Source organism: Mastomys coucha, unplaced genomic scaffold, assembly GCF_008632895.1.
Source record: "Mastomys coucha isolate ucsf_1 unplaced genomic scaffold, UCSF_Mcou_1 pScaffold23, whole genome shotgun sequence".
Lineage (NCBI taxonomy): Eukaryota > Metazoa > Chordata > Mammalia > Rodentia > Muridae > Mastomys > Mastomys coucha.
This window is the reverse complement of record NW_022196906.1, coordinates 19746258-19759049: the sequence shown is the minus strand read 5'-3', so window position 1 is coordinate 19759049 and position 12792 is coordinate 19746258. Positions and strand designations below refer to the sequence as shown.

At 44.4% G+C, this 12792-nt stretch overlaps 1 protein-coding gene across 2 annotated transcripts in view; it reads right to left on the bottom strand.

Annotated features, from left to right (window-relative positions):
* Positions 1–10328: 10328 nt before the first annotated feature.
* Eepd1 (endonuclease/exonuclease/phosphatase family domain containing 1) overlaps positions 10329–12792 on the bottom strand; it is a 117832-nt gene continuing 115368 nt past the window's right edge. For both annotated transcript variants that reach the window (XM_031343056.1, XM_031343057.1), the window contains exon 8: positions 10329–11029. In XM_031343056.1, coding sequence (XP_031198916.1) covers positions 10830–11029 — 200 coding nt within the window. In that variant the 3' untranslated portion in view covers positions 10329–10829. The remainder of the gene's footprint in view (positions 11030–12792) is intronic.

The window sequence follows — 12792 nt, the reverse complement described above, 5'->3', positions numbered from 1 at the left end:
GACCACTGGGAGCTTCCAGAGACCAAACCACCAACCAGTCAGTATACATGGGCTAGACCAAGGTCTCTGGCACATATATAGTAGAGGACTGCCTGGTCTGGCCTCAGTGGGAGAAGATGCGCCTAGTCCTTGAGAGACTGGAGGTTCCAGGGAAAGAGGATGCCCAGTGAGGAAATGGAGTAGGGAGCCCCCTCTCCAAAGGAAACAGGAAGGGTAATGGGTTGAGGAACTGTGGGTGGGACTGGGAAGAGAAGCAATGGCTAGAATGTAAATAAATAAAATAATTAAAAATTAAAAAAAAAGTCTGTTTGTTTCCTAATTTCATTGGTTTAGAATGTGCTTTTCCACCCCTCAACTGGGGGCCATGCTTAACCGTTGGATATGGTCTTTACAGGTTCTCTCTCCCTTTTCTTGGGTATTTCAGCTAATGTCATCCTGTTAAGTCCTGGGAGCCTCTTGATTTCCTGGCACCTGGGACTTTCTAGTGGCTACTCCCAGTTCCCCTTCCCCTGCTACTACACACCTCCGTTCAATTTCCTGACTGTACTTCTCCCCAGTCTCCTCCCACACCTGATACTGCCCCCCTTTATCTCCCCCTCCCAGGTCCCTCCCTTCCCTTACCTCCCATGATTATTTTGTTCCCCCTTCTAAGTAGGACTGAAGCATCCACACTTTGGTCTTCCTTCTTCTTGAACTTCATATGGCATGTGAGTTGTATCACGAGTATTTCGAACTTTTTGCCTAATATCCACTCATTAGTGAATATATACCATGTATGTTCTTTTGTGACTGGGTTACCTCACTCAGGGTGGTATTTTCTAGTTCCATCCATTTGACTGCAAATTTCATAAAGTCATTGTTTTTAATAGATTAGTTGTTGGACTGTGAAAGGCAGTCTGAGTTCTGGTTGAACGAGGCTTACTCTGAAAACCCAGTAGAAAATTCTACAAGGGATGGAACAGTGAGCTATGCCCCCAGACATTAGGCTGCTGACACCACAAGCCCTCAACTCCATAATCCTGTGGCTATCTGTCAAGCAGAATAATGCCCCAAGCTGGTATTCTGGCTGGACTCCATCCCCACAGTTACCTGGCTATAGCCAGGTATGCCCTGCCCCACAGTTACCTGGGAACAGCAAGGTAGCCCAGCCCCCTATAAAAGGGACTGCTTGGCCCTTCCTCTCCCTCTTAGGCTCTTGCTCTTTCTTGTCTCTTCCTCTCACCTGTTGCTTCCTCTCTCCCCCTCCCTTTCCCCCCCTCCACATGGCCATGGCTGGCCTCTATTTTTCTTCTCTCTCTCTCTCTCTCTCTCTCTCTCTCTCTCTCTCTCTCTCTCTCTCTCTCTCTCTCTCTCTCTCTCTCTCTCTCTCTCTCTCTCTCCCTCTTCTATAATTAAGCTCTAAAACCATGGATAGTCTCTGCTCACCAGGACCCACCTTGCTGGAGCAATGGAGCAGGTTTGCAGGTTTCCCTCTACTGAGCTGCACATCTAACCTCCATCAGGGAGGCCTTCCGGCACTCCAGTCACTGCTGCCAGCCAAACCAAGCAGCCCGCCAAGCTAGCCACCTGAGCTAGCCAGACTGTCTTGTCCCTGTGGTAACCTGGCAGAGCTCACCCCCTACCCTTTTCCCTTTAGCCCCTGGGCCAGAGCCCATCCTTCCATGACAAAAAGCAGCTTCTGGGATGTCTGAGAGGGATAACCTGTCATCCTTGGCTTCTGTGTGGGCCAAGAACCCCAAAACCAGCTCTCCCATGGTACCCAGTGGTCTATGGTACCTGAGAGTCGGAGTGGAGACTGAACCTTCCCCACCCCCCAGAGCAGGGTTCTGGGACCCATGAGGCCCAATGCCCATCCCACAGCGGTTCCATGGGGTCCCTCGGCAGTCTCCCTGAGCTCTGGCAGGAAGCTGGTCTCTCCATCTTCATTTCCCCACATCCAGCACCCCGAACTTCTAGGCTAATATCCACTTACCAGTGAGTGTATACCATGTGTGTTCTTTTGTGATTGAGTTACCTACTCAGGATGATATCTTCCAGATCCATCCATTTGCTTAAGAACTTCATAAATTCATTGTTTTTAATAGCTTATTAGTACTCCATTGTGTAAATGTCCCACATTTTCTGTATCCATTCCTCTGCTGAAGGACATCTGGGCAGTTTCTAGCTTCTGGCTATTATAAATAAGGCTGCTATGAACACAGTGAAGCATGTGTCCCTGTTATGCTCTGGAGCATCTTTTGAGTATGTGACCAGGAGTGGTCTAGCTGGCTCCTTAGGTAGAACTACTTCCAATTTTCTGATGGACCACCAGACTGATTTCCAGAGTAGTTGTACCAGCTTGCAATTCCACCAGCAAAGGAGGAGTGTTCCTCTTTCTTTACATACTCATCAGCATCTGCTGTCACCTGAGTTTTTGATCTTAGCCAATCTGACTGGTGTGAGGTGGAATCTCAAGGTTGTTGTGATTTGCATTTCCTCGATGACTAAGGATGTTGTACATTTCTTTAAGTGCTTCTCAGCCATTCGATATTCCTCAGTTGATAATTCTTTGTTTAGCTCTGTACCCCATTTTTAATAGGGTTATTTGGTTCTCTGATGTTCCGGTCTAAAGGAAATACAGGGACAAAGAGTAGAACAGAGATTGAAGGAAAGGCCATCCAGAGACTGTTCCACCTAGGGATCCATCCCATCTGCAGATACCAAACCCAGACACTATTGCTGATGCCAAGAAGTGCTTACTGATAGGAGCTTGATATAGCTGTCTCCTGAGAGGCCCTGCCAGAGCCTGACCAATATAGATGTGGATGCTCACAGGCAACCATTGGACTAAGCACAGAGACACAAACGGAGGAGTTAGGGGAAGGACTGAAGAAGCTCAAGGAGTTTGCAACCTCATATTAAGAACAGTATCAACCAACCAGACCCCCAAGATCTCTCAGGGACTAAATCACCAACCAAAGAGTATACATGGAGGGACCTATGGCTCCAGCTGCTTATGTAGCAGAGGATTACCTTGTCTGGCATCAGTGGGAGAGGAGGCTCTTGGTCTGGTGGAGGCTCAATGCCTTAGGGAAATGCTAGGAAGGTGAGGTGGGAATGGGTGGGTAGGTAGGGGAGCTCCCTCACAGAAGCAGGGGGAGGGGAAGAGATAGGGGGTTTACCGAGGGGAGACCAGGAAGAGGGCAACATTTGAAATGTAAATAAATAAAATAACCAATTAGTATGGATCTTCTTTTTTAATTTATTCTTCTGAGTATCTATTAGTTTGAGAAATTAAGGCCATTGTTACTTAGTTATTATTAAATAGTAGTTTTTAATTCTTAAAATTTTATGACTAAAACTTTTTGGTGTTTTCTTAGTTTTCATTAGGATTGGTTACTATTGTACTGATTTATTCTATCCTGCAGCTTGTTTAGTGTGTTTATCTTCCTCTTTAGTCTGAAAACTTCCTTCCAGTATCTTCTCTGGAGCTACTGTAGAGATTACAAATCCCTTTATCTATCTTTATCATGGCAAGTTTTTCCTTTTTTTTCAATTATGACTATTTTGCTGTGTATAATAGTCTGGGTTGGCAACTGTACTGTTTCAGAACTAAAAATATACTGTTCCAAACACATCTGAATTTTTATTTAATTAGTTAATTGAGGTCTCATTATGTATCCCTGCCTAGTCTGGAACTCCATATGTAAATTAGGCTGGCCTGGACCTCATGGGAATCCACTATCCTCTTTGCCTTCTGAACTGGGATTAAAGGCAAGCACCAGCACATTTCTGGCTTCTAAAGTTTCCACTGGAGAAAAAAAATCAGCTGTTACCCTGGTGGGCCTGCCTTTCTACGTGGTGTTTCTGAGTTTTCGGTACAGCCTTTGTTCTAAATAGTGTTTTAACTCTGATGTGGAGAGTTTCTTTTCTTTTGTTCTTTCTTTCTTCCTTTTTTTTTTAAGTCTGATTTGGAGTTCTATATACTTTTATCTGGATTCCAATAATTTTCCTTTAGTTTGAATTTTTCTGCTACTCTTTATGGAACACAGTTTCTATGCTTTTAGTGTAAATATTCGTCTTTTCCTCCTCTTCCTTTCTGCCCGTCTTCGTCTCCTCCCATTTAGCCCACAGGTCATACATTGGGTCTTTTTACAGTGTGCCAAAAGCCTTACCTTCCCTGCTCGAGCACTTCTATTCATTTATCTTTGTCCTTGACTGAATGTCACCCTCCCTCTACTTTGTCTTCTGTCCCTAGCACAATGACTTCCTTGTGTGCTCTGTGACGGGGCTTCCTACTCAGCTTTTTATTTGACTTACTGAATTTTTCACCTTTAGCTTCTCAGTTCGTTTTTTCTTCAGAATTTCTGTCTCTTTATTGAATTCCATTTTTCCATCCTGTGCTGACTTTCTTATTTCATTTAGCTGTAATGTGTTCTCTTGAAAGTTTTTGAAGAGCTTGTTGCATCCTCTTTGATTCTCTCGGACACAGTTATGATCATTTATCATTCTTTTGAATTCTCCAAGAGTCACTCTCATTGACGGCCTTCACTGTGGATGTGGTCATTTTTGAAGGAGACTTTTTCATGCTACTTGCATCTTGCACTAGGACTTGCACATTTGAACTTGGGCATAGGTTGGTAGAGGTTTCGTTGTTTTCTTTTGTTGTTGTCTGGTTTTACTTAATCACTTTTCTTTTTTTCCAAGGGAGGTCCTTGCTCCATAACATAACAAAGGAACAGGTTGTAGTAAGGTTGAGGCGTCATTTTCTTCTGTTAGACTGTGTTCAGGGTCACAGGCTCCAGCTCCAGTGCTCTCCTGAGAGTAGAATACCTTCTGCAAGAGTAGTAACTACTGAGGAGTAGACCTACTGTGAAAACAGTAAGAGTCAACGAAAGCACCATTTTCTCTGAAGTGGCAATTACTTTGAGGGGCAAAAGGGCAGAAATTGTAACCAACATATACGTTACTCTGTGTTTGGAAACAAAATGGAAAGACTCAAGCAAAGTAAGAATAATGATTCACACTCTGTTGAAAGAAAGTAGAGAAATAGAATATAAGTAGAAAGGAGAATGTCAGGAGGAGGAGGGAGTTTGGGTTAAAGGTAGATTGAAGAAGTAAATAAACACCATCAGATAACTGTTACCTCCCCCCTTCAGCTCAGCCATCGGACTCTGGCAGTCTCTGCTTGGAGGCTACCACCTGGGGAGCCAAGACAAAAGCTCTCTGCAGACTGTAAGACAAAAGCTCTCTGCAGACTGTCAGTTCTTCCTTGAAGCAGCTGCCTGGAAATTCAGACTGAGATACAGACGTGCCTACTGGCCTGGAGGCCTGGAGACCTTCCGAGTTGCTGGGGACTTTGGCACCTGACCTCTTCTGCAGTGTTTATATTATGCAAATATCATGTAACCTAGAGATTCGGTTTCGGTTTCTTGTGTACCTATATATATTCTAGATATTCTAAGTAAAGTACGAAGCCTTGATTGGGACACAACTTGGCTTTGTGTTTTCTCTTGCATCTCAAACCCTATATTTCTTTGGTCTTTCGCCTGAGAGAACCCAGGTTCGTGAAACTGCGGGACAGTTTCAGATAGATAACCTAAAGATCTCCATCATCTCTATGGAGTCTAAACCATAGAGAACCTATAAAGCAGAACAGTCTATGTTCTTTGAGTGAGAAAATGAAATGGAGTAAGGATGGAAAAAAAAAAAAGGCCAAGAACCTGCTAAATTTACACCAGACATAAACAAATGGTGATGAAACGGATGCTGAGGAGGATGCGCAGGGATGAGGGATATGAAAACACACTGGCCTGACACTGGGTTCAGGCTCAGATCCCTCAGCATTCCTTCCCTGGCTCTCAGAATTCTGTGTTGCCCTTGACAACGCCCCTGAGATGAGTGGCTCTTCCTTGGTGATAGATTACAGACACTGATCCAGATCATGGGCTATACTCTTTATGCTGAGCTGCATCTGGTTTTCGGGCATCTGTATTCCTTCAAGGTTCTGGTTGCAAATCAAGTCCTATCATCTCTTAGAAAGATAGCTCAGATAAAGGCAGATCCTTGGTTTCACTATGGAAAAGAATTTCAAACTGAGTTGGAGTTTAATTGAATGCATTCCGAACAGATTAGGAACAGAAGCTGAGAGTAAGAGCTGCACTTGAGGAAGAAACAGAAGACACACACCCAAGAGCACGAGCGCAGGCATCTCAGAGGGATTTGTAACTTTGTTGTCTGTATCATCCCTAGGATATGGGTAGTGTTTACAGTTCATAGTGTTGCCAAACAATTCAAATGAGATCCTAGGGTGTGGCTGACAATATTAAATAGGTAAAACTTTAGCTACCAAGGACGCAGGGATCATCAGAGTTGTTGGGATATGTGTGTTCGCCTCCTGCTTGCCTCACAAACCTGGGTACTGGAGTTGTGAACCTCAGAGCCTGGGGCCCAGAAGACCTGATCACTTAGGCTGGGCAACTGCCCCCCCCCCCCCCCCCCCCCCAGACCTCTTAACGATACAAAGTAACAGCAAACGGAAGAAAAAGGAGTTAACTTGATGTGACAACACTGGAAAAGGGAACAAAGAAATCTAGTTACCTTGTCCACTTTTAGGATCCTAACATAAGGTTTAAGTAGCAGGGAAGGGTATTTCCCAGTAAGCTGTCCGAGTCAGGTGTGTGCCATTACTGTCTCAGCTCCAGTCTCTGCAGGTATAGCATGCTATAAATCTCAGAAGGTTGTAAATCTCGTCTCAGGAGACAAGCTCCCCATCTGGCTGGCATCAGGCTTCAGTGCTTTCCTCCTCCTAGCATGAGACTCCTGGGAAATTTCTAATTTTGAGAAGTCCATTGTTTCAACAGTCCCCCTTCCCCACCCCAAAGGCACAAACATCTCCTTAGAAAGCCTTCATTCCTAGTAGGATGCTTATGGGTGAAACGGGAGCAGTTAACAATATTCTTGTTTTCTTTTCTTTTTTTTTTTTTAAAGTTAATAGTTTTGTCGAGCTTCCAGAAAACACTTAAGAGAGTTGGGGCCCCACTTGAGTTCACACACGTTCATGTCTTAAAGTTGACTTATTGCTGTGTTAACATTTTCATTAAAAAATACTTCTTCTACCAAAATGTAGATACTACATTCCTTCTTAAAACGGGGAACAAAATACCCATGGAAGGAGTAGCAGAGATTAACTATGGAGCAGAGACTGAAGGAAGGACAATCCAGCCTGATATAGCTGTCTCCTGAGAGGCTCTGACAGTAGCCGACTAATATAGAAGTAGAGGCTCACAGCCATCCATTGGACTGAGTACAGGGTCCCCAATGAAGGAGCCAGAGAAAGGACCCAAGGAGCTGGAGGGTTTGCAGCCCCTCAGGACCAACCACAATATGAACTAACTAGTACCCTCAGAGCCTCCAGGGACTAAACCACCAACCAAAGAGTACGCATGGTGGGACTAATGGCTCCAGCAGCATATATATAGAAGAGGATGGCCAAGTCGGTCATCAATGGGAGGAGAGGCCCTTGGCCCTGTGAAGGTTCTATGCCCCAGTGTAGGGGAATGCCAGGGCCAATAAGCAGGAGAGGGTGGGGTGGTTAGTGGGGGGAGGGGAGAGGGAACAGGGGTTTGTCCTTGTTTTTTTTTTTCTTTTTTTGGCTGTTTGTTTTTGTTTTTTGGAGGGGAAATGGGAAAGGAGATATCACATGACATGTAAATAAAGAAAATATCTAATTAAAAAATTACTTCTTCTATGTTGGCAAACCTCATAACAAATAATTGTGCAGGAATCCTTGGTTCTTAGCCAGCAAGAAGCTTTAATGAGACTGCAGACTAGGGGGCTCCTTTTCATGCCTGTGACTGGACAACTTTCTGCCTTTCCATACTATCTCAACAAGCACAAGAGCCCAAACCAAACCAAAGAAACTCGAGGAAGTGTCTGTCTGGAGGTCTTGGGTTGCTTTTGCTTTTCTCTGTATCCCTAGAGTAGCAGTGAGGGAAACCATGGTCCAGGAGGGTATCTGGTTGACAGCAGTCACTTTTGCTCATCCACTTGGATTTGCTTTCTATTACTATCGATGTCTTATCACTCTAAGACAACAGCTATTTCCACCTGTTATATTGGAGTTTAACTGGAGCACAATTTCACTCTTACTACAGGGGCACATGATGCTTGTCAAAAGGCATGGGGTGTACAACAGAGTGAATCTAGTGTAAACTCCAGACTTTAGTTAATAGTAATGTACTGGTGTTGGCACAGCAGCTACAACAAATTGCCCTGTTGTGAAACATATTAGTAAGAAATTGAGGGTGATATGAAACTCCTTTGTACCAGTTTTCCTATACCCTGAAAATAGCTCCTAAAATTAAATTTTATTAATTTAAAAAAAAATAGAATAAAGAAGTCAAAATCAGAACCCAAACCAAGTGGGATTAAAAACAATGGCCTACAGGCTAAGTTCCTGGGGTCCTGATGTCAGAAACAAACAAACAAACAAACAAACAAACAAACAAAAACCCAGTGATGTGGTTCAGCTCAGAGCCTATTACATCAGGCCTATTGTGGAATGTTGGCACAGCATGGCCACTGCTACTCTGAAATCACAGCTCTATGATTACTATGATTACTCTGCCAGACCCTCACAGGATTTGACACCCTACCACACCCTCATAAGGAGGGTACACAAGCTACACAAGGCAGCAGCACACGAGGGACCCACTCAGAGGCAACACATAAAACCTCACAGGAGGCTCCTCCTCTCCCAGAGATACAGGTTAATGATCACTAGAAAGGAGCTTTTCTTCAGTGGTGTAGCTGCTTATAAGTTTCCCATGTTCCTTTATAAAGTAAATTAAAGGCACTGGTTCACCAAGCCAGACTTGGGTAGAATCATTCTTTGGCCTGCTGCTGGTGAATACATACTTGTTCACCTCTCTCCAGAAAAAAAGTTGACACACTAGAGTTGGAAGACAAAATTGCTTGGTGATGGTGGCAGTCGCTCCAGCTTAGGCCACTCTGTATTTGGTGTGGAAAAAGCAATAAACTCTTAGCTTCCACGGGAGACTGGAAAGAATGTAAGACTATGATTTATGCTTTACTTTTATAACGAATGTTGCAGACACGATAAGCATGGAGTTGACATTGTGACTGGGTTTTAGATTCAGAGCATCCAGGCTTTGGACCCCTTTAGTTTTTGGTGAAGTGACTGTTGGGAACTGTGAAATGGGCAGTACAAACCTGGAGTTGCTGTAATAGAAGCAACTAAGGATAAACCCAATTCCAGCTCAGGCTCAGAGAAGTCCACCTGTTCTTGCTGGCCCTCTAAAGCCTCCCACAGGCCCCTGACTCCCTCACCAACTCAGTGATACAATGAGGTTTAGCCTCCTGCATATCCTGAATCAGAAATCATTCCCTAGAATCCATAGGCAACTGGGTCCCGGACTTTTCCTTCTGAAACACAAAGTCCAAGCATGCTCAAGTCCCTTATCCAGAATGGTATACAGTATTTGCATATAGCCTATGCACATCATCTCACCCATCTTAACCCATCCAGATATGAGGACATCTAACACAACATAAGTCCTACAAAACAGTTGTTGTGCCATAGTTTAGAGGATAATGACAAGAACTGTATTTGTTCAGGACATACAATTTAAAAATTATGTTTTCATCTGTGGTTGGCTGGATCTGTAAGTGTAGGATGTACTGATACAAAGACCATGTATGCCTCAGAATCAGCAGAGGAAGCCTAAGCTCAGAATATAGTGTATGGGAACAGTGCAAGAAAATGAGTCTTGGGCTGGCCAGATGGCTCAGCGGGTAAGAGCACTGACTGCTCTTCCAAAGGTCCTGAGTTCGGATCCCAGCAACCACATGGGGGCTCACAACCACCCGTAATGAGATTGGACACCCTCTTCTGGTGCGTCTGAAGACAGCTACGATGAATTACGCCAGAGCAAGCGGGGGCCGGAGCGAGTGGGGCCGACAGAGGTCCTGAGTTCAATTCCCAGCAGCCACACACATGATGGCTCACAGCCATCTATAGAGCTACAGTGTACACATAAATAAAATAAATCTTTAAAAAAAAAAAAGAAGAAGAAAATGAGTCTTTCTGGTAGAAACCATACGTGACACTAAAGGCCTGAAGCTAAGTGGTCCATTCAGGAGAAAATCTAGCAGAATATAGATGAAGGAGAAGCTGAGGGGAGGGGAGACAATAGGGATGACAGAGATGTGGGGAGTAACTTTGTAGGGTCTCAGCTAGGGCATGGGAGGAAAGGCATTTGGGAATGAATAGCCATGGCCCACAGAACTAAGATGAGAGAGCAAAGCAACTCGTCCCACACTCTGACTGAAGGCAGGCAGATTAATCTGTTTATTATTCTTTTTTTGTCAAAACAAAACTAAAAATCTTTGAGAAGTGCATTCATCACAGTTAAAAGCTTCCTGAAGTTTGTCAGCAGAACATGACATCCTGGTGAGGCAGAAAAAATGAGAGCTGTGGCATTGCTTGTCAGCCTGAGCCATCTTTCCTATCTGCACTTCACTGCTCTGTTACTGTTCTCATGCTGCTAAACAATTCAGCCAGCAGTGCAGCCCTCACTTCAATCCTGAACTCAGCCACATAGCGTCAAGACGTCGCAGTTCCAGCCAACTTCGCCATGATGCCCAACATAGCCAGTGCCTGACAGGCTCTCCTCAGGAGAGGTTTTAAAGTATTCACAAAGTAGACAGTGGTCCAGGGACCAAGACTAAGGTCCTCAGAATGATGATTTGCAGGCCCTGGATCCTCTCATCCTGCAGTGCCAGCTCCTTCATATGCTCTCCCAAGTCAGAGGCTGGAAAGAGTGATATCATCGCTCATGTTTGATGTTGGCTTCACTTGGCTCTAAGGTGACTCCATTGCCATTCCTGGGAACTTCCTTCTTGCCCCAGTCCTTCTCCATGTACAATTCAGCAAGCACAGGGCAATGTTCAGAAGCAACTCCACCCCAGGACCAATTATCTGGAATCCAAGGGTTTGTGAGCCCTTCTCTCACAACAGCCCAGTGACCTGAAGAGAGAGAAGAAACCAAGGTTAGAGCCAGGGTAGCCGATGCTGTTCACCAATAAGTCAAGATGCCCTGACAGCCTTCCTCCAGTAATCAAAAACTCAGCGCCAACTGTATCTTTTTAAATTTTTTTTCACATATTATAAATGACAGTTAGTTTGCTCTCATAGGCACTGAGGGGACCCAGAGACCAGGCTTCTTATCCAGCTAAAGAGGAGAAAGAGGACCTACTCCTTGTTCATACAGTGTTACCATTGTGACCAACACAACTAAATGTAAGTGATAGTTTACCATTCTTTTTTGTGAATATTTTAACTTATTCTTAAAATTTTTATGCATGTATACAATATGTCTTCTTCATATCCATCCCACTTTCTTTAGACCCTGACCCCCTCCCAAATATATCTCCCTCCCTCCCAAGTTCATGCCTTCCTTTTTATTATAACCTACTGAATACAATTAGCATTTGTAATTAATTTTTATAGTGTTGGGGATTAAAACCAGGGCCCTGCATATGCGAGGCCAGTACTACACTATACCTCTAATGACAAATGAGCATTTGACAAAGTTAATGAAAATCTTCACTAAGGAAGAGTTAGCAGGCAAGTTCTTCCTACCAAAGGGATGAAAAAGAGAAGCTTATAATGGTTATTGAGAAAGTATTAATACCTTTGAAATAAAGGGAGAAATAAGAATTATAGCTGAAAACCACAAATATTATAAAACAATTACAAGGCACTGCCTGTGCTCCTCTGGGATATGTGACGTCAGGGTTAATGTAAGATTATGAAGGGCCTGGATTCCAGGTCTAGCCTGGGCAGCATAGCTGACACCTATGGCAGGGGAACTTGTCCCTACACCTTAGCTTCCACATTTTGGTGGTGGTGGACAAATGAAAGGATGGCCTGGTTTCACCATTTCTGACAGAAGTGCCTCCCACAAGTGCCCTCCAGGGAGCCTAATAATCCTGGGCTCCAATGCATGTTCCACAAATCATATCTTGCCACTGCCGCTAACAGTCAATGCCCAGTAGAGGCCCAGGTGAGCCCTGTAGGCCTGCTGGCAACACAGTTATCCACACTTAAAACTCTAAATCCCAAGGAACTGGGCCCTGAGTGCGTGACCAAGTCAGTGGGACTCAGTTGCTTCTTTCCCTCTTTATGTCTCTTGCTGTGGTACATGACGTTTCTGCAGAACTACAGGAGAGACTTAGAACACCATTCTAGTCTTTCATCAAGCACTCTGCCACTGGCTTTGGGATGTTGCTTGGCATCTTGAGCATCTTAAGGCTCCAGGGTTCCATCTGTAGCACCACACTCATACCCACAGAAGTGCCTACCATTCTGCCGTAGTGCTAGCTGTCTCCTGTTTCTGTGGCTCACAGTCTGAGGCTATGTGGAGTATCCACCATGCTGTGTTCTTTGGGAAGCTCTTGAGGACTCCTTTTGTTCTTCTCTGATATTATATGTTATGATTTGGTTCCTAAAGTTTCCCTAAAAGTTTATGTATTGTAGTCTTGGTCCCCAGCTGACAGTACCACTGGGAGATGACAGAAAGTTAAAGAGATAGGGAAAATTAAGTCATTGGGTACATGCCCTTTCAGGGACACTGGGACTGCAGCCACCACTCCTGGATCCTTTCCTCTCCTTCTTGGCTGCTTTATGGAGTGTGGGGGGAGGAAGAAAGGGAACAGATGAAACAATGTCCCAAATTCCCGACACAGGTCATCCACAGGTCCCAGATATTTCTACCACAATGCATTATC